Below are 22,139 nucleotides of genomic sequence, written 5' to 3'. Positions count from 1 at the left end.
TGGCCCACCGACAGTGCAGCCCTCCCTCAGTACTGACCCTCCGACAGTACAGCACTCCCTCAGTACTGACCCTCCGACAGTGCAGCCCTCCCTCAGTACTGGCCCACCGATAGTGCAGCACTCCCTCAGTACTGACCCACCGACAGTGCAGCACTCCCTCATCACTGACCCTCCAACAGTGCAGCACTCCCTCAGTACTGGCCCACCGACAGTGCAGCCCTCCCTCAGTACTGGCCCACCGACAGTGCAGCCCTCCCTCAGTACTGGCCCTCTGACAATGCAGCACTCCCTCAGTACTGACCCACCGACAGTGCGGCACTCCCTCAGTACTGACCCTCCGACAGTGCAGCACACCCTCAGTACTGGCCCTCCAACAGTGCAGCCCTCCCTCAGTGCTGACCCTCCGACAGTGCAGCCCTCCCTCAGTACTGGCCCACCGATAGTGCAGCACTCCCTCAGTACTGGCCCACCGACAGTGCAGCCCTCCCTCAGTACTGGCCCTCTGACAATGCAGCACTCCCTCAGTACTGACCCACCGACAGTGCGGCACTCCCTCAGTACTGACCCTCCGACAGTGCGGCGCTCCCTCAGTACTGACCCTCCGACAGTGCAGCACTCCCTCACTACTGACCCTCCGACAGTGCAGCACTCCCTCAGTACTGACCCTCTGACAGTGCAGCATTCCCTCAGTACTGGCCCTCCGACAGTGCAGCACTCCCTCAGTGCTGACCCTCCGACAGTGCAGCCCTCCCTCAGTACTGGCCCACCGACAGTGCAGCACTCCCTCAGTACTGACCCTCCGACAGTGCAGCACTCCCTCAGTACTGGCCCACCGACAGTGCAGTCCTCCCTCAGTACTGGCCCACCGACAGTGCAGCCCTCCCTCAGTACTGACCCTCCGACAGTGCAGCACTCCCTCAGTACTGACCCTCCGACAGTGCAGCACTCCCTCAGTACTGACCCTCCGACAGTGCGGCACTCCCTCAGTACTGACCCTCCGACAGTGCAGCACACCCTCAGTACTGACCCTCCGACAGTGCGGCGCTCCCTCAGTACTGACCCTCCGACAGTGCAGCACTCCCTCACTACTGATCCTCTGACAGTGCAGCACTCCCTCAGTACTGACCCTCCGACAGTGCAGCACTCTCTCAGTACTGGCCCTCCGACAGTGCAGCACTCCCTCAGTACTGACCCTCCGACAGTGTAGCCCTCCCTCAGTACTGGCCCACCGATAGTGCAGCACTACCTCAGTACTGACCTTCCGACAGTGCAGCACTCCCTCAGTACTGACCCACCGACAGTGCAGCCCTCCCTCAGCACTGACCCTCCGACAGTGCAGCACTCCCTCAGTACTGACCCACCGACAGTGCAGCCCTCCCTTAGTACTTTCCCACCGACAGTGCAGCACTCCCTCAGTACTGACCCTCCGACAGTGCAGCACTCCCTCAGTACTGGCCCTCCGACAGTGCAGCACTCCCTCAGTACTCACCCTCCGACAGTGCAGCCCTCCCTCAGCACTGACCCTCCGACAATGCCGCACTCCCTCAGTACTGACCCACCGACAGTGCGGCACTCCCTCAGTACTGACCCTCCGACAGTGCAGCACTCCCTCACTACTGACCCTCCGACAGTGCAGCACTCCCTCAATACTGACCCTCTGACAGTGCAGCACTCCCTCAGTACTGGGCCTCCGACAGTGCAGCACTCCCTCAGTACTGACCCTCCGACAGTGCAGCACTCCCTCAGTACTGACCTTCCGACAGTGCAGCACTCCCTCAGTACTGACCCACCGACGGTGCAGCCCTCCCTCAGCACTGACCCTCCGACAGTGCAGCACTCCCTCTGTACTGACCCTCCGACAGTGCAGCACTCCCTCAGTACTGACCCTCCAACAGTGCAGCACTCACTCAGTACTGGCCCTCTGACAATGCAGCACTCCCTCAGTACTGACCCACCGACAGTGCGGCACTCCCTCAGTACTGACCCTCCGGCAGTGCGGCACTCCCTCAGCACTGACCCTCCGGCAGTGCGGCACTCCCTCAGCACTGACCCTCCGACAGTGCGGCACTCCCTCAGTACTGGCCCACCGACAGTGCAGCCCTCCCTCAGTACTGACCCTCTGACAGTGTAGCACTCCCTCAGTATTGACCCTCCGACCGAGCAGCACTCCCTCAGTATTGACCCTCCGACTGCAGCACTCCCTCAGCACTGACCCTTTGACAGTGCAGCACTCCCTCAGTACTGACCCTCCGACAGTGCAGCGCTCCCTCAGTATTGTGCCTCCGACTGCAGCACTCCCTCAATACTGACCCTTTGACAGTGCAGCACCACCTCAGTACTGACCCTCCGACAGTGCAGCACTCCCTCAGTACTGACCCTCTGACAGTGCAGCACTCCCTCAGTACTGACCCTCTGACAGTACAGCACTCCCTCAGTACTGATCCTCCGACAGTGCAGCACTCCCTCAGTACTGACCCTCCGACAGTGCAGCACTCCCGCAGTCGTGACCCTCCGACAGTGCAGCACTCCCTCATTACTGACCCTCCGACAGTGCAGCACTCCCTCAGGACTGACTCTCCGACAGTGCGGCACTCCCTCAGCACTGACCCACCGACAGTGCGGCACTCCCTCAGCACTGACCCTCCGACAGTGCAGTGACCAGTGTAATCTCATTCTCTCTCTCACTACACGTTCCCTACAATATCCCACCCAGTCAAATGCAATACTCCCACTGTCTAACATTATACCTTTAAATCTCTGTGTACAACGGTGCGTTTGTGCAGAAACTCCAAGCCAAGAACTAACTCGGCTGCAAAAAATCGAGCTTCTGGTTCCAGTAAGGTGCTGCCTTGTATCAGTGTCAGCAGGTCACAACCTAGTGAGAAAGGCACAGAAAATCCAACATCACTAAATCAGCAGGATATCTGTACACTGACTGGTGTCTCTCAGTCCCTCTCTCTCAGGGTGATATCTGTACACTGACTGGTGTCTCTCAGTCTCTCTCTCTCAGGGTGATATCTGTACACTGACTGGTGTCTCTCAGTCTCTCTCTCTCAGGGAGATATCTGTACACTGACTGGTGTCTCTCAGTCCCCTCTCTCTCAGGGTGATATCTGTACACTGACTGGTGTCTCTCAGTCCTCTCTCTCAGGGTGATATCTGTACACTGACTGGTGTTTCTCAGTCCCTCTCTCCCAGGGTGATATCTGTACACTGACAGGTGTCTCTCAGTCCCCTCTCTCTCAGGGTGATATCTGTACAATGACTGGTGTCTCTCAGTCCCTCACTCTCAGGGTGATATCTGTACACTGACTGGTGTCTCTCAGTCCCCTCTCTCTCAGGGTGATATCTGTACACTGACTGGTGTCTCTCAGTCCCCTCTCTCTCAGGGTGATATCTGTACACTGACTGGTGTCTCTCAGTCTCTCTCTCTCAGGGTGATATCTGTACACTGACTGGTGTCTCTCAGTCCCCTCTCTCTCAGGGTGATATCTGTACAATGACTGGTGTCTCTCAGTCCCTCACTCTCAGGGTGATATCTGTACACTGACTGGTGTCTCTCAGTCCCCTCTCTCTCAGGGTGATATCTGTACACTGACTGGTGTCTCTCAGTCTCTCTCTCTCAGGGTGATATCTGTACACTGACTGGTGTCTCTCAGTCCCTCTCTCTCAGGGTGATATCTGTACACTGACTGGTGTCTCTCAGTCTCTCTCTCTCAGGGTGATATCTGTACACTGACAGGTGTCTCTCAGTCCCCTCTCTCTCAGGGTGATATCTGTACAATGACTGGTGTCTCTCAGTCCCTCACTCTCAGGGTGATATCTGTACACTGACTGGTGTCTCTCAGTCCCCTCTCTCTCAGGGTGATATCTGTACACTGACTGGTGTCTCTCAGTCTCTCTCTCTCAGGGTGATATCTGTACACTGACTGGTGTCTCTCAGTCCCTCTCTCTCAGGGTGATATCTGTACACTGACTGGTGTCTCTCAGTCCCCTCTCTCTCAGGGTGATATCTGTACACTGACTGGTGTCTCTCAGTCCCCTCTCTCTCAGGGTGATATCTGTACACTGACTGGTGTCTCTCAGTCTCTCTCTCTCAGGGAGATATCTGTACACTGACTGGTGTCTCTCAGTCCCCTCTCTCTCAGGGTGATATCTGTACAGTGACTGGTGTCTCTCAGTCCCCTCTCTCTCAGGGTGATATCTGTACACTGACTGGTGTCTCTCAGTCTCTCTCTCTCAGGGTGATATCTGTACACTGACTGGTGTCTCTCAGTCCCCTCTCTCTCAGGGTGATATCTGTACACTGACTGGTGTCTCTCAGTCCCCTCTCTCTCAGGGAGATATCTGTACACTGACTGGTGTCTCTCAGTCCCTCTCTCTCAGGGTGATATCTGTACACTGACTGGTGTCTCTCAGTCCCCTCTCTCTCAGGGTGATATCTGTACACTGACTGGTGTCTCTCAGTCCCCTCTCTCTCAGGGTGATATCTGTACACTGACTGGTGTCTCTCAGTCGCCTCTCTCTCAGGGTGATATCTGTACACTGACTGGTGTCTCTGAGTCCCTCTCTCGCAGGGTGATATCTGTACACTGACTGGTGTCTCTCAGTCCCTCTCTCAGGGTGATATCTGTACACTGACTGGTGTCTCTCAGTCCCCTCTCTCTCAGTGTGATATCTGTACACTGACTCGTGTCTCTCAGTCCCTCTCTCTCAGGGTGAAATCTGTACACTGACTGGTGTCTCTCAGTCCCCCTCTCTCTCAGGGAGATATCTGTACACTGACTGGTGTCTCTCAGTCCACTCTCTCTCAGGGAGATATCTGTACACTGACTGGTGTCTTTCAGTCCCCTCTCTCTCAGGGTGATATCTGTACACTGACTGGTGTCTCTCAGTCCCCTCTCTCTCAGGGTGATATCTGTACACTGACTGGTGTCTCTCAGTCCCCTCTCTCTCAGGGTGATATCTGTACACTGACTGGTGTCTCTCAGTCCCCTCTCTCTCAGGGTGATATCTGCACACTGACTGGTGTCTCTCAGACCCTCTTTCTCAGGGTGATATCTGCACACTGACTGGTGTCTCTCAGTCCTCTCTCGCTCAGGGTGATATCTGTGCACTGACTGGTGTCTCTCAGTCCCTCTCTCTCAGGGTGATATCTGTACACTGACTGGTGTCTCTCAGTCCCTCTCTCTCAGGGTGATATCTGTACACTGACTGGTGTCTCTCAGTCCCTCTCTCTCATGGTGATATCTGTACACTGACTGGTGTCTCTCAGTCCCTCTCTCTCAGGGTGATATCTGTACACTGACTGGTGTCCCTCAGTCCCCTCTCTCTCAGGGTGATATCTGTACACTGACTGGTGTCTCTCAGTCCCCTCTCTCTCAGGGTGATATCTGTACACTGACTGGTGTCTCTCAGTCCCCTCTCTCTCAGGGTGATATCTGTACACTGACTGGTGTCTCTCAGTCCCCTCTCTCTCAGGGTGATATCTGTACACTGACTGGTGTCTCTCAGTCCCTATCTCTCTCAGGGTGATATCTGTACACTGACTGGTGTCTCTCAGTCCCTCTCTCTCTCAGGGTGATATCTGTACACTGACTGGTGTCTCCCAGTCCCCTCTCTCTCAGGGTGATATCTGTACACTGACTGGTGTCTCTCAGTCCCTCCCTCTCAGGGTGATATCTGTACACTGACTGGTGTCTCTCAGTCCCTCTTTCTCAGGGTGATATCTGTACACTGACTGGTGTCTCTCAGTCCTCTCTCTCTCAGGGTGATATCTGTACACTGACTGGTGTCTCTCAGTCCTCTCTCTCTCAGGGTGATATCTGTACACTGACTGGTGTCTCTCAGTCCCTCTCTCTCAGGGTGATATCTGTACACTGACTGGTGTCTCTCAGTCCCTCTCTCTCAGGGTGATATCTGTACACTGACTGGTGTCTCTCAGTCCCCTCTGTCTCAGGGTGATATCTGTACACTGACTGGTGTCTCTCAGTCCTCTCTCTCTCAGGGTGATATCTGTACACTGACTGGTGTCTCTCAGTCCCTCTCTCTCAGAGAGATATCTGTACACTGACTGGTGTCTCTCAGTCCCTCTCTCGCAGGGAGATATCTGTACACTGACTGGTGACTCTCAGTCCCTCTCTCTCAGGGTGATATCTGCACACTGACTGGTGTCTCTCAGTCCTCTCTCTCAGGGTGATATCTGCACACTGACTGGTGTCTCTCAGATCCTCTCTCTCAGGGAGATATCTGTACACTGACTGGTGTCTCTCAGTCCCTCTCTCTCAGGGTGATATCTGCACACTGACTGGTGTCTCTCAGTCCTCTCTCGCTCAGGGTGATATCTGTGCACTGACTGGTGTCTCTCAATCCCTCTCTCTCAGGGGGATATCTGTACACTGACTGGTGTCTCTCAGTCCCTCTCTCTCAGGGTGATATCTGTACACTGACTGGTGTCTCTCAGTCCCTCTCTCTCATGGTGATATCTGTACACTGAATGGTGTCTCTCAGTCCTCTCTCTCTCAGGGTGATATCTGTACACTGACTGGTGTCTCTCAGTCCCTCTCTCTCAGGGTGATATCTGTACACTGACTGGTGTCTCTCAGTCCCTCTCTTTCTCAGGGTGATATCTGTACACTGACTGGTGTCTCTGAGTCCCCTCTCTCTCAGGGTGATATCTGTACACTGACTGGTGTCTCTCAGTTCCCTCTCAGGGTGATATCTGTACACTGACTGGTGTCTCTCAGTCCTCTCTCTCTCAGGGTGATATCTGTACACTGACTGGTGTCTCTCAGTCCCCTCTCTCTCAGGGTGATATCTGTACACTGACTGGTGTCTCTCAGTCCTCTCTCTCTCAGGGTGATATCTGTACACTGACTGGTGTCTCTCAGTCCCTCTCTCTCAGAGAGATATCTGTACACTGACTGGTGTCTCTCAGTCCCTCTCTCGCAGGGAGATATCTGTACACTGACTGGTGTCTCTCAGTCCCTCTCTCTCAGGGTGATATCTGTACACTGACTGGTGTCTCTCAGTCCCTCTCTCTCAGGGTGATATCTGTACACTGACTGGTGTCTCTCAGTCCCCTCTCTCTCAGGGTGATATCTGTACACTGACTGGTGTCTCTCAGTCCCTGTCTCTCAGGGTGATATCTGTACACTGACTGGTGTCTCTCAGTCCCCTCTCTCTCAGGGTGATATCTGTACACTGACTGGTGTCTCTCAGTCCCCTCTCTCTCAGGGTGATATCTGTACACTGACTGGTGTCTCCCAGTCCCCTCTCTCTCAGGGTGATATCTGTACACTGACTGGTGTCTCTCAGTCCCTCTCTCTCAGGGTGATATCTGTACACTGACTGGTGTCTCTCAGTCCCTCTTTCTCAGGGTGATATCTGTACACTGAATGGTGTCTCTCAGTCCTCTCTCTCTCAGGGTGATATCTGTACACTGACTGGTGTCTCTCAGTCCCTCTCTCTCAGGGTGATATCTGTACACTGACTGGTGTCTCTCAGTCCCTCTCTCTCAGGGTGATATCTGTACACTGACTGGTGTCTCTCAGTCCCTCTCTTTCTCAGGGTGATATCTGTACACTGACTGGTGTCTCTGAGTCCCCTCTCTCTCAGAGTGATATCTGTACACTGACTGGTGTATCTCAGTACCCCCTCTCTCTCAGGGTGATATCTGTACACTGACTGGTGTCTCTCAGTTCCCTCTCAGGGTGATATCTGTACACTGACTGGTGTCTCTCAGTCCTCTCTCTCTCAGGGTGATATCTGTACACTGACTGGTGTCTCTCAGTCCCCTCTCTCTCAGGGTGATATCTGTACACTGACTGGTGTCTCTCAGTCCTCTCTCTCTCAGGGTGATATCTGTACACTGACTGGTGTCTCTCAGTCCCTCTCTCTCAGAGAGATATCTGTACACTGACTGGTGTCTCTCAGTCCCTCTCTCGCAGGGAGATATCTGTACACTGACTGGTGTCTCTCAGTCCCTCTCTCTCAGGGAGATATCTGTACACTGACTGGTGTCTCTCAGTCCTCTCTCTCTCAGGGAGATATCTGTACACTGACTGGTGTCTCTCAGTCCCTCTCTCTCAGGGTGATATCTGTACACTGACTGGTGTCTCTCAGTCCCTCTCTCTCAGGGAGATATCTGTACACTGACTGGTGACTCTCAGTCCCTCTCTCTCGGGGAGATATCTGTACACTGACTGGTGTCTCTCAGTCCACTCTCTCTCAGGGTGATATCTGTACACTGACTGGTGTCTCTCAGTCCCTCTCTCTCAGGGAGATATCTGTACACTGACTGGTGTCTCTCAGTCCCTCTCTCTCAGGGTGATATCTGTACACTGACTGGTGTCTCTCAGTCCCTCTCTCTCAGGGTGATATCTGTACACTGACTGCTGTCTCTCAGTCCCTCTCTCTCAGGGAGATATCTGTACACTGACTGGTGTCTCTCAGTCCCCCTCTCTCTCAGGGTGATATCTGTTCACTGACTGGTGTCTTTCCGTCCCTCTCTCTCAGGGTGATATCTGTACACTGACTGGAGTCTCTCAGTCCCCCCTCTCTCAGGGAGATATCTGTACACTGACTGGTGTCTCTCAGCCCCTCTCTCTCAGGGTGATATCTGTACACCGACTGCTGTCCCTCAGTCCCCACTCTCTCAGGGTGATATCTGTACACTGACTGGTGTCTCTCAGTCCCCTCTCTCTCAGGGTGATATCTGTACAATGACTGGTGTCTCTCAGTCCCCTCTCCCTCAGGGTGATATCTGTACACTGACTGGTGTCTCTCAGTCCCCTCTCTCTCAGGGTGATATCTGTACACTGACTGGTGTCTCTCAGTTCCCTCTCAGGGCGATATCTGTACACTGACTGGTGTTTCTCATTCCCCTCTCCCTCAGGGTGATATCTGTACACTGACTGGTGTCTCTCAGTCCCCTCTCTCTCAGGGTGATATCTGTACACTGACTGGTGTCTCTCAGTTCCCTCTCAGGGCGATATCTGTACACTGACTGGTGTTTCTCAGTCCCCTCTCACTCAGGGTGATATCTGTACACTGACAGGTGTCTCTCAGTACCCCCTCTCTCTCAGGGTGATATCTGTACACTGACTGGTGTCTCTCAGTCCCTCTCTCTCAGGGAGATATCTGTACACTGACTGGTGTCTCTCAGTCCCTCTCTCTAAGGGAGATATCTGTACACTGACTGGTGTCTCTCAGTCCCTCTCTCTCAGGGAGATATCTGTACACTGACTGGTGTCTCTCAGTCCCTCTCTCTCAGGGTGATATCTGTACACTGACTGGTGTCTCTCAGTCCTCTCTCTCTCAGGGAGATATCTGTACACTGACTGGTGTCTCTCAGTCCCTCTCTCTCAGGGTGATATCTGTACACTGACTGGTGTCTCTCAGTCCCTCTCTCTCAGGGTGATATCTGTACACTGACTGGTGTCTCTCAGTTCCTCTCTCTCAGGGTGATATATGTACACTGACTGGTGTCTCTCAGTCCCCTCTTTCTCAGGGTGATATCTGTACACTGACTGGTGTCTCTCAGTCCCTCTCTCTCAGGGTGATATCTGTACACTGACTGGTGTCTCTCAGTCCCCCCTCTCTCTCAGGGTGATATCTGTACACTGACTTGTTTCTCTCAGTCCCCTCTCTCTCAGGGTGATATCTGTACACTGACTGGTGTCTCTCAGTCCCCCCTCTCTCAGGGTGATATCCGTACACTGACTGGTGTATCTCAGTCCCTCTCTCTCAGGGTGATATCTGTACACTGACTGGTGTCTCTCAGTCCCTCTCTCTCAGGGTGATATCTGTACACTGACTGGTGTCTCTCAGTCCCCTCTCTCTCAGGGTGATATCTGTACACTGACTGGTGTCTCTGAGTCCCCTCTCTCTCAGGGTGATATCTGTACACTGACTGGTGTCTCCCAGTCCCCTCTGTCTCAGGGTGATATCTGTACACTGACTGGTGTCTCTCAGTCCCCTCTCTCTCAGGGTGATATCTGTACACTGACTGGTGTCTCTCAGTCCCCTCTCTCTCAGGGTGATATCTGTACACTGACTGGTGTCTCTCAGTCCCCTCTCTCTCAGGGTGATATCTGTACACTGACTGGTGTCACTCAGTCCCCTCTCTCTCAGGGTGATGTCTGTGCACTGACTGGTGTCTCTCAGTCACCTCTCTCTCAGGGTGATATCTGTACACTGACTGGTGTCTTTCAGTCCCCTCTCTCTCAGGGTGATATCTGTACACTGACTTGTGTCTCTCAGTCCCCTCTCTCTCAGGGTGATATCTGTACACTGACTGGTGTCTCTCAGTCCCCTCTCTCTCAGGGTGATATCTGTACACTGACTGGTGTCTCTCAGTCCCCTCTCTCTCAGGGTGATATCTGTACACTGACTGGTGTCTCTCAGTCCCTCTCTCTCAGGGTGATATCTGTTGACTGACTGGTGTCTCTCAGTCACCTCTCTCTCAGGGTGATATCTGTACACTGACTGGTGTCTCTCAGTCCCCTCTCTCTCAGGGTGATATCTGTACAATGACTGGTGTCTCTCAGTCCCTCTCTCTCAAGGTGATATCTGTACACTGACTGGTATCTCTCAGTCCCATCTCTCTCAGGGTGATATCTGTACACTGACTGGTGTCTCTCAGTCCCTCTCTCTCAGGGAGATATCTGTACACTGACTGGTGACTCTCAGTCCCTCTCTCTCGGGGAGATATCTGTACACTGACTGGTGTCTTTCAGTCCTCTCTCTCTCAGGGAGATATCTGTACACTGACTGGTGTCTCTCTGTCCCCTCTCTCTCAGGGAGATATCTGTACACTGACTGGTGTCTCTCAGTCCACTCTCTCTCAGGGTGATATCTGTACACTGACTGGTGTCTCTCAGTCCCTTTCTCTCAGGGAGATATCTGTACACTGACTGGTGTCTCTCAGTCCCTCTCTCTCAGGGTGATATCTGTACACTGACTGGTGTCTCTCAGTCCCTCTCTCTCAGGGTGATATCTGTACACTGACTGCTGTCTCTCAGTCCCTCTCTCTCAGGGAGATATCTGTACACTGACTGGTGTCTCTCAGTCCCCCTCTCTCTCAGGGTGATATCTGTTCACTGACTGGTGTCTATCCGTCCCTCTCTCTCAGGGTGATATCTGTACACTGACTGGAGTCTCTCAGTCCCCCCTCTCTCAGGGAGATATCTGTACACTGACTGGTGTCTCTCAGCCCCTCTCTCTCAGGGTGATATCTGTACACCGACTGCTGTCCCTCAGTCCCCACTCTCTCAGGGTGATATCTGTACACTGACTGGTGTCTCTCAGTCCCCTCTCTCTCAGGGTGATATCTGTACAATGACTGGTGTCTCTCAGTCCCCTCTCCCTCAGGGTGATATCTGTACACTGACTGGTGTCTCTCAGTCCCCTCTCTCTCAGGGTGATATCTGTACACTGACTGGTGTCTCTCAGTTCCCTCTCAGGGCGATATCTGTACACTGACTGGTGTTTCTCATTCCCCTCTCACTCAGGGTGATATCTGTACACTGACAGGTGTCTCTCAGTACCCCCTCTCCCTCAGGGTGATATCTGTACACTGACTGGTGTCTCTCAGTCCCCTCTCTCTCAGGGTGATATCTGTACACTGACTGGTGTCTCTCAGTTCCCTCTCAGGGCGATATCTGTACACTGACTGGTGTTTCTCAGTCCCCTCTCACTCAGGGTGATATCTGTACACTGACAGGTGTCTCTCAGTACCCCCTCTCTCTCAGGGTGATATCTGTACACTGACTGGTGTCTCTCAGTCCCCTCTCTCTCAGGGTGATATCTGTACACTGACTGGTGTCTCTCAGTCCCTCTCTCTCAGGGAGATATCTGTACACTGACTGGTGTCTCTCAGTCCCTCTCTCTAAGGGAGATATCTGTACACTGACTGGTGTCTCTCAGTCCCTCTCTCTCAGGGAGATATCTGTACACTGACTGGTGTCTCTCAGTCCCTCTCTCTCAGGGTGATATCTGTACACTGACTGGTGTCTCTCAGTCCCTCTCTCTCAGGGTGATATCTGTACACTGACTGGTGTCTCTGAGTCCCTCTCTCTCAGGGTGATATCTGTACACTGACTGGTGTCTCTCAGTTCCTCTCTCTCAGGGTGATATATGTACACTGACTGGTGTCTCTCAGTCCCCTCTTTCTCAGGGTGATATCTGTACACTGACTGGTGTCTCTCAGTCCCTCTCTCTCAGGGTGATATCTGTACACTGACTGGTGTCTCTCAGTCCCCCCTCTCTCTCAGGGTGATATCTGTACACTGACTGGTTTCTCTCAGTCCCCTCTCTCTCAGGGTGATATCTGTACACTGACTGGTGTCTCTCAGTCCCCCCTCTCTCAGGGTGATATCCGTACACTGACTGGTGTATCTCAGTCCCTCTCTCTCAGGGTGATATCTGTACACTGACTGGTGTCTCTCAGTCCCTCTCTCTCAGGGTGATATCTGTACACTGACTGGTGTCTCTCAGTCCCCTCTCTCTCAGGGTGATATCTGTACACTGACTGGTGTCTCTGAGTCCCCTCTCTCTCAGGGTGATATCTGTACACTGACTGGTGTCTCCCAGTCCCCTCTGTCTCAGGGTGATATCTGTACACTGACTGGTGTCTCTCAGTCCCCTCTCTCTCAGGGTGATATCTGTACACTGACTGGTGTCTCTCAGTCCCCTCTCTCTCAGGGTGATATCTGTACACTGACTGGTGTCTCTCAGTCCCCTCTCTCTCAGGGTGATATCTGTACACTGACTGGTGTCTCTCAGTCCCCTCTCTCTCAGGGTGATATCTGTACACTGACTGGTGTCACTCAGTCCCCTCTCTCTCAGGGTGATATCTGTACACTGACTGGTGTCTCTCAGTCACCTCTCTCTCAGGGTGATATCTGTACACTGACTGGTGTCTCCCAGTCCCCTCTCTCTCAGGGTGATATCTGTACACTGACTTGTGTCTCTCAGTCCCCTCTCTCTCAGGGTGATATCTGTACACTGACTGGTGTCTCTCAGTCCCCTCTCTCTCAGGGTGATATCTGTACACTGACTGGTGTCTCTCAGTCCCCTCTCTCTCAGGGTGATATCTGTACACTGACTGGTGTCTCTCAGTCCCTCTCTCTCAGGGTGATATCTGTTGACTGACTGGTGTCTCTCAGTCACCTCTCTCTCAGGGTGATATCTGTACACTGACTGGTGTCTCTCAGTCCCCTCTCTCTCAGGGTGATATCTGTACAATGACTGGTGTCTCTCAGTCCCTCTCTCTCAAGGTGATATCTGTACACTGACTGGTATCTCTCAGTCCCATCTCTCTCAGGGTGATATCTGTACACTGACTGGTGTCTCTCAGTCCCTCTCTCTCAGGGTGATCTCTGTACACTGACTGGTGTCTCTCAATCCCCTCTCTCTCAAGGTGATATCTGTACACTGACTGGTGTCTCTCAGTCCCCTTTCTCTCAGGGTGATATCTGTACACTGACTGGTGTCTCTCAGTCCCTCTCTCTCAGGGTGATATCTGTACACTGACTGGTGTCTCTCATTCCCTCTCTCTCAGGGAGATATCTGTACACTGACTGGTGTCTCTCAGTCCCCTCTCCCTCAGGCACATATCTGTACACTGACTGGTGTCTCTCAGTCCCCCCTCTCTCAGGGTGATATCCGTACACTGACTGGTGTATCTCAGTCCCTCTCTCTCAGGGTGATATCTGTACACTGACTGGTGTCACTCAGTCCCCTCTCTCTCAGGGTGATATCTGTACACTGACTGGTGTCTCTCAGTCACCTCTCTCTCAGGGTGATATCTGTACACTGACTGGTGTCTCCCAGTCCCCTCTCTCTCAGGGTGATATCTGTACACTGACTTGTGTCTCTCAGTCCCCTCTCTCTCAGGGTGATATCTGTACACTGACTGGTGTCTCTCAGTCCCCTCTCTCTCAGGGTGATATCTGTACACTGACTGGTGTCTCTCAGTCCCCTCTCTCTCAGGGTGATATCTGTACACTGACTGGAGTCTCTCAGTCCCTCTCTCTCAGGGTGATATCTGTTGACTGAATGGTGTCTCTCAGTCACCTCTCTCTCAGGGTGATATCTGTACACTGACTGGTGTCTCTCAGTCCCCTCTCTCTCAGGGTGATATCTGTACACTGACTGGTGTCTCTCAGTCCCTCTCTCTCAAGGTGATATCTGTACACTGACTGGTATCTCTCAGTCCCATCTCTCTCAGGGTGATATCTGTACACTGACTGGTGTCTCTCAGTCCCTCTCTCTCAGGGTGATCTCTGTACACTGACTGGTGTCTCTCAATCCCCTCTCTCTCAAGGTGATATCTGTACACTGACTGGTGTCTCTCAGTCCCCTTTCTCTCAGGGTGATATCTGTACACTGACTGGTGTCTCTCAGTCCCTCTCTCTCAGGGTGATATCTGTACACTGACTGGTGTCTCTCATTCCCTCTCTCTCAGGGAGATATCTGTACACTGACTGGTGTCTCTCAGTCCCCTCTCCCTCAGGCACATATCTGTACACTGACTGGTGTCTCTCAGTCCCTCTCTCTCAGGGTGATATCTGTACACTGACTGGTGTCTCTCAATCCCCTCTCTCTCAGGGTGATATCTGTACACTGACTGGTGTCTCTCAGTCCCCTTTCTCTCAGGGTGATATCTGTACACTGACTGGTGTCTCTCAGTCCCCTCTCTCTCAGGGAGATATCTGTACACTGACTGGTGTCTCTCAGTCCCTCTCTCTCAGGGTGATATCTGTACACTGACTGGTGTCTCTCAGTCCCTCTCTCTCTCAGGGTGATATCTGTACACTGACTGGTGTCTCCCAGTCCCCTCTCTCTCAGGGTCTTACAACTGTACTCTGACTGGTGTCTCTCAGTCCCCCCTCTCTCTCAGGGTGATATCTGTACAGTGACTGGTGTCTCTCAGTCCCCTCTCTCTGAGGGAGATATCTGTACACTGACTGGTCTCTCTCAGTCCCCCCTCTCTCTCAGGGTGATATCTGTACACTGACTGGTGTCTCTCAGTCCCCTCTCTCTCAGGGATATATCTGTACACTGACTGGTGTCTCTCAGTCCCCTCTCTCTCAGGCTGATATCTGTACACTGACTGGTGTCTCTCAGTCCTCTCTCTCTCAGGGTGATATCTGTACACTGACTGGTGTCTCTCAGTCCCCTCTCTCTCAGGGAGATATCTGTACACTGACTGGAGTCTCTCAGTCCCCTCTCTCTCAGGGTGATATCTGTACACTGACTGGTGTCTCTCAGTCCCTCTCTCTCAGGGAGATACCTGTACACTGACTGGTGTCTCTCAGTCCCCTCTCTCTCAGGGTGATATCAGTACACTGACTGGTGTCTCTCAGTCCCCTCTCTCTCAGGGTGATATCTGTACACTGACTGGTGTCTCTCAGTCCCCCTCTCTCTCAGGGTGATATCTGTACACTGACTGGTGTCTCTCCGTCCTCTCTCTCTCAGGGTGATATCTGTACACTGACTGGTGTCTCTCAGTCCCCCCTCTCTCAGGGTGATATCTGTACACTGACTGGTGTCTCTCAGTCCCCTCTCTCTCAGGGTGATATCTGTACACTGACTGGTGTCTCGCAGTCCCCTCTCTCTCAGGGTGATATCTGTACACTGACTGCTGTCTCTCAGTCCCCTCTCTCTCAGGGTGATTTCTGTACACTGACTGGTGTCTCTCAGTCCCCTCTCTCTCAGGGTGATATCTGTACACTGACTGGTGTCTCTCAGTCCCCTCTCTCTCAGGGTGATATCTGTACACTGACTGGTGTCTCTCAGTCCCCTCTCTCTCAGGGTGATATCTGTACACTGACTGGTGTCTCTCAGTCCCTCTCTCTCAGGGTGATATCTGTGCACTGACTGGTGTCTCTCAGTCCCTCTCTCTCAGGGTGATATCTGTACACTGACTGGTGTCTCTCAGTCCCCTCTCTCTCAGGGTGATATCTGTACACTGACTGGTGTCTCTCAGTCCCCTCTCTCTCAGGGTGATATCTGTACACTGACTGGTGTCTCTCAGTCCCTCTCTCTCAGGGTGATATCTGTGCACTGACTGGTGTCTCTCAGTCCCTCTCTCTCAGGGTGATATCTGTACACTGACTGGTGTCTCTCAGTCTCCCCTCTCTCAGGGTGATATCTGTACACTGACTGGTGTCTCTCAGTCTCCCCTCTCTCAGGGTGATATCTGTGCACTGACTGTTGTCTCTCAGTCCTCTCTCTCTCAGGGTGATATCTGTACACTGACTGGTGTCTCTCAGTCCCTCTCTCTCAGGGAGATATATGTACACTGACTGGTGTCTCTCAGTCCCCTCTCTCTCAGGGTGATATCTGTACACTGACTGGTGTCTCTCAGTCCCCTCTCTCTCAGGGTGATATCTGTACACTGACTGGTGTCTCTCAGTCCCCTCTCTCTCAGGGAGATATCTGTACACTGACTGGTGTCTCTCAGTCCCCCCTCTCTCAGGGTGATATCTGTACACTGACTGGTGTCTCTCAGTCTCCCCTCTCTCCGGGTGATATCTGTACACTGACTGGTGTCTCTCAGTCCCCTCTCTCACAGGGTGATATCTGTACACTGACTGATGTCTCTCAGTCTCCCCTCTCTCAGGGTGATATCTGTGCACTGACTGTTGTCTCTCAGTCCCTCTCTCTCTCAGGGAGATATCTGTACACTGACTGGTGTCTCTCAGTCCCCTCTCTCTCAGGGTGATATCTGTACACTGACTGGTGTCTCTCAGTCCCCTCTCTCTCAGGGTGATATCTGTACACTGACTGGTGTCTCTCAGTCCCCTCTCTCTCAGGGAGATATCTGTACACTGACTGGTGTCTCTCAGTCCCCCCTCTCTCAGGGTGATATCTGTACACTGACTGGTGTCTCTCAGTCCCCTCTCTCTCAGGGAGATATCTGTACACTGACTGGTGTCTCTCAGTCCCTCTCTCTCAGGGAGATACCTGTACACTGACTGGTGTCTCTCAGTCCCCTCTCTCTCAGGGTGATATCAGTACACTGACTGGTGTCTCTCAGTCCCCTCTCTCTCAGGGTGATATCTGTACACTGACTGGTGTCTCTCAGTCCCCCTCTCTCTCAGGGTGATATCTGTACACTGACTGGTGTCTCTCCGTCCTCTCTCTCTCAGGGTGATATCTGTACACTGACTGGTGTCTCTCAGTCCCCCCTCTCTCAGGGAGATATCTGTACACTGACTGGTGTCTCTCAGTCCCCTCTCTCTCAGGGTGATATCTGTACACTGACTGGTGTCTCGCAGTCCCCTCTCTCTCAGGGTGATATCTGTACACTGACTGCTGTCTCTCAGTCCCCTCTCTCTCAGGGTGATTTCTGTACACTGACTGGTGTCTCCCAGTCCCCTCTCTCTCAGGGTGATATCTGTACACTGACTGGTGTCTCTCAGTCCCTCTCTCTCAGGGTGATATCTGTACACTGACTGGTGTCTCTCAGTCCCCTCTCTCTCAGGGTGATATCTGTACACTGACTGGTGTCTCTCACTTCCCTCTCAGGGCGATATCTGTACACTGACTGGTGTTTCTCATTCCCCTCTCACTCAGGGTGATATCTGTACACTGACAGGTGTCTCTCAGTACCCCCTCTCCCTCAGGGTGATATCTGTACACTGACTGGTGTCTCTCAGTCCCCTCTCTCTCAGGGTGATATCTGTACACTGACTGGTGTCTCGCAGTCCCCTCTCTCTCAGGGTGATATCTGTACACTGACTGGTGTCTCTCAGTCCCTCTCTCTCAGTTGATCTCTGTACACTGACTGGTGTCTCTCAATCCCCTCTCTCTCAAGGTGATATCTGTACACTGACTGGTGTCTCTCAGTCCCCTTTCTCTCAGGGTGATATCTGTACACTGACTGGTGTCTCTCATTCCCTCTCTCTCAGCGAGATATCTGTACACTGACTGGTGTCTCTCAGTCCCCTCTCCCTCAGGCACATATCTGTACACTGACTGGTGTCTCTCAGTCCCATCTCTCTCAGGGTGATATCTGTACACTGACTGGTGTCTCTCAGTCCCTCTCTCTCAGGGTGATCTCTGTACACTGACTGGTGTCTCTCAATACCCTCTCTCTCAAGGTGATATCTGTACACTGACTGGTGTCTCTCAGTCCCTCTCTCTCTCAGGGAGATATCTGTACACTGACTGGTGTCTCTCATTCCCTCTCTCTCAGGGAGATATCTGTACACTGACTGGTGTCTCTCAGTCCCCTCTCCCTCAGGCACATATCTGTACACTGACTGGTGTCTCTCAGTCCCTCTCTCTCAGGGTGATATCTGTACACTGACTGGTGTCTCTCAATCCCCTCTCTCTCAGGGTGATATCTGTACACTGACTGGTGTCTCTCAGTCCCCTTTCTCTCAGGGTGATATCTGTACACTGACTGGTGTCTCTCAGTCCCCTCTCTCTCAGGGAGATATCTGTACACTGACTGGTGTCTCTCAGTCCCCTCTCTATCAGGGTGATATCTGTACACTGACTGGTGTCTCCCAGTCCCCTCTCTCTCAGGGTGATATCTGTACACTGACTGGTGTCTCTCAGTCCCTCTCTCTCAGGGTGATATCTGTACACTGACTGGTGTCTCTCAGTCCCTCTCTCTCTCAGGGTGATATCTGTACACTGACTGGTGTCTCCCAGTCCCCTCTCTCTCAGGGTGTTACAACTGTACACTGACTGGTGTCTCTCAGTTCCCCCTCTCTCTCAGGGAGATATCTGTACAGTGACTGGTGTCTCTCAGTCCCCTCTCTCTGAGGGAGATATCTGTACACTGACTGGTCTCTCTCAGTCCCCCCTCTCTCTCAGGGTGATATCTGTACACTGACTGGTGTCTCTCAGTCCCCTCTCTCTCAGGGAGATATCTGTACACTGACTGGTGTCTCTCAGTCCCCTCTCTCTCAGGGTGATATCTGTACACTGACTGGTGTCTCTCAGTCCCCTCTCTCTCAGGGAGATATCTGTACACTGACTGGTGTCTCTCAGTCCCCTCTCTCTCAGGCTGATATCTGTACACTGACTGGTGTCTCTCAGTCCTCTCTCTCTCAGGGTGATATCTGTACACTGACTGGTGTCTCTCAGTCCCCTCTCTCTCAGGGAGATATCTGTACACTGACTGGAGTCTCTCAGTCCCCTCTCTCTCAGGGTGATATCTGTACACTGACTGGTGTCTCTCAGTCCCTCTCTCTCAGGGAGATACCTGTACACTGACTGGTGTCTCTCAGTCCCCTCTCTCTCAGGGTGATATCAGTACACTGACTGGTGTCTCTCAGTCCCCTCTCTCACAGGGTGATATCTGTACACTGACTGATGTCTCTCAGTCTCCCCTCTCTCAGGGTGATATCTGTACACTGACTGGTGTCTCTCAGTCCCCTCTCTCACAGGGTGATATCTGTACACTGACTGATGTCTCTCAGTCTCCCCTCTCTCAGGGTGATATCTGTGCACTGACTGTTGTCTCTCAGTCCTCTCTCTCTCAGGGTGATATCTGTACACTGACTGGTGTCTCTCAGTCCCTCTCTCTCAGGGAGATATCTGTACACTGACTGGTGTCTCTCAGTCCCCTCTCTCTCAGGGTGATATCTGTACACTGACTGGTGTCTCTCAGTCCCCTCTCTCTCAGGGTGATATCTGTACACTGACTGGTGTCTCTCAGTCCCCTCTCTCTCAGGGAGATATCTGTACACTGACTGGTGTCTCTCAGTCCCCCCTCTCTCAGGGTGATATCTGTACACTGACTGGTGTCTCTCAGTCTCCCCTCTCTCAGGGTGATATCTGTACACTGACTGGTGTCTCTCAGTCCCCTCTCTCACAGGGTGATATCTGTACACTGACTGATGTCTCTCAGTCTCCCCTCTCTCTCAGGGTGATATCTGTGCACTGACTGGTGTCTCTCAGTCCCCTCTCTCTCAGGGTGATATCTGTACACTGACTGGTGTCTCTCAGTTCCCTCTCTCTCAGGGAGATATCTGTACACTGACTGGTGTCTCTCAGTCCCCCCTCTCTCAGGGTGATATCTGTACACTGACTGGTGTCTCTCAGTCCCCTCTCTCTCAGGGAGATATCTGTACACTGACTGGTGTCTCTCAGTCCCTCTCTCTCAGGGAGATACCTGTACACTGACTGGTGTCTCTCAGTCCCCTCTCTCTCAGGGTGATATCAGTACACTGACTGGTGTCTCTCAGTCCCCTCTCTCTCAGGGTGATATCTGTACACTGACTGGTGTCTCTCAGTCCCCTCTCTCTCAGGGTGATATCTGTACACTGACTGGTGTCTCTCAGTCCCCCCTCTCTCAGGGTGATATCTGTACACTGACTGGTGTCTCTCAGTCCCCTCTCTCTCAGGGAGATATCTGTACACTGACTGGTGTCTCTCAGTCCCTCTCTCTCAGGGAGATACCTGTACACTGACTGGTGTCTCTCAGTCCCCTCTCTCTCAGGGTGATATCAGTACACTGACTGGTGTCTCTCAGTCCCCTCTCTCTCAGGGTGATATCTGTACACTGACTGGTGTCTCTCAGTCCCCTCTCTCTCAGGGTGATATCTGTACACTGACTGCTGTCTCTCAGTCCCCTCTCTCTCAGGGTGATTTCTGTACACTGACTGTTGTCTCTCAGTCCCCTCTCTCTCAGGGTGATATCTGTACACTGACTGGTGTCTCTCAGTCCCTCTCTCTCAGGGTGATATCTGTACACTGACTGGTGTCTCTCAGTCCCCTCTCTCTCAGGGTGATATCTGTACACTGGTGTCTCTCAGTCCCTCTCTCTCAGGGTGATATCTGTACACTGACTGGTGTCTCTCAGTCCCCTCTCTCTCAGGGTGATATCTGTACACTGACTGGTGTCTCGCAGTCCCCTCTCTCTCAGGGTGATATCTGTACACTGACTGCTGTCTCTCAGTCCCCTCTCTCTCAGGGTGATATCTGTACACTGACTAGTGTCTCTCAGTCCCCTCTCTCTCAGGGTGATATCTGTACACTGACTGGTGTCTCTCAGTCCCCTCTCTCTCAGGGTGATATCTGGACACTGACTGGTGTCTCTCAGTCCCCTCTCTCTCAGGGTGATATCTGTACACTGACTGGTGTCTCTCAGTCCCTCTCTCTCAGGGTGATATCTGTACACTGACTGGTGTCTCTCAGTCCCTTTCTCTCAGGGTGATATCTGTACACTGACTGGTGTCTCTCAGTCCCCTCTCTCTCAGGGAGATATCTGTACACTGACTGGTGTCTCTCAGTCTCCCCTCTCAGGGTGATATCTGTACACTGACTGGTGTCTCTCAGTCCCCTCTCTCACAGGGTGATATCTGTACACTGACTGATGTCTCTCAGTCTCCCCTCTCTCAGGGTGATATCTGTACACTGACTGGTGTCTCTCAGTCCCCTCTCTCTCAGGGAGATATCTGTACACTGACTGGTGTCTCTCAGTCCCCTCTCTCTCAGGGTGATATCTGTACACTGACTGGCGTCTCTCAGTCCCCTCTCTCTCAGGGAGATATCTGTACACTGACTGGTGTCTCTCAGTCCCCCCTCTCAGGGTGATATCTGTACACTGACTGGTGTCTCTCAGTCCCTCTCTCTCAGGGTGATATCTGTACACTGACTGGTGTCTCTCAGTCCCCTCTCTCTCAGGGTGATATCTGTACACTGACTGGTATCTCTCAGTCCCTTCTCTCTCAGGGTGATATCTGGACATTGACTGGTGTCTCTCAGTCCCTCTCTCTCAGGGTGATATCTGTACACAGACTGGTGTCTCTCAGTCCCCTCTCTCTCAGGGAGATATCTGTACACTGACTGGTGTCTCTCAGTCCCTCTCTCTCAGGGTGATATCTGTACACTGACTGGTGTCTCTCAGTCCCCTCTCTCACAGGGTGATATCTGTACACTGACTGGTGTCTCTCAGTCTCCCCTCTCTCAGGGTGATATCTGTACACTGACTGGTGTCTCTCAGTCCCCTCTCTCACAGGGTGATATCTGTACACTGACTGGTGTCTCTCAGTCTCCCCTCTCTCAGGGTGATATCTGTACACTGACTGATGTCTCTCAGTCTCCCCTCTCTCAGGGTGATATCTGTGCACTGACTGGTGTCTCTCAGTCCCCTCTCTCTCAGGGTGATA

General features: G+C 52.6%; 1 protein-coding gene across 1 annotated transcript in view; it reads right to left on the bottom strand.

The window, feature by feature from the left end:
- LOC137361231 (beta-adrenergic receptor kinase 1-like) overlaps nt 1-22,139 on the bottom strand; it is a 174,289-nt gene that overhangs the window by 85,002 nt on the left and 67,148 nt on the right. Inside the window, exon 11 of the mRNA XM_068026137.1 lies at nt 2,748-2,875. Coding sequence (XP_067882238.1) covers nt 2,748-2,875 — 128 coding nt within the window. The remainder of the gene's footprint in view (nt 1-2,747; nt 2,876-22,139) is intronic.

The sequence above is a fragment of the Heterodontus francisci genome, unplaced genomic scaffold (genome assembly GCF_036365525.1).
Source record: "Heterodontus francisci isolate sHetFra1 unplaced genomic scaffold, sHetFra1.hap1 HAP1_SCAFFOLD_1056, whole genome shotgun sequence".
NCBI classification, from domain to species: Eukaryota; Metazoa; Chordata; class Chondrichthyes; order Heterodontiformes; family Heterodontidae; genus Heterodontus; species Heterodontus francisci.
Note: the sequence above shows the minus strand (reverse complement) of the source record. Positions and strands in the feature narration are given on the sequence as shown.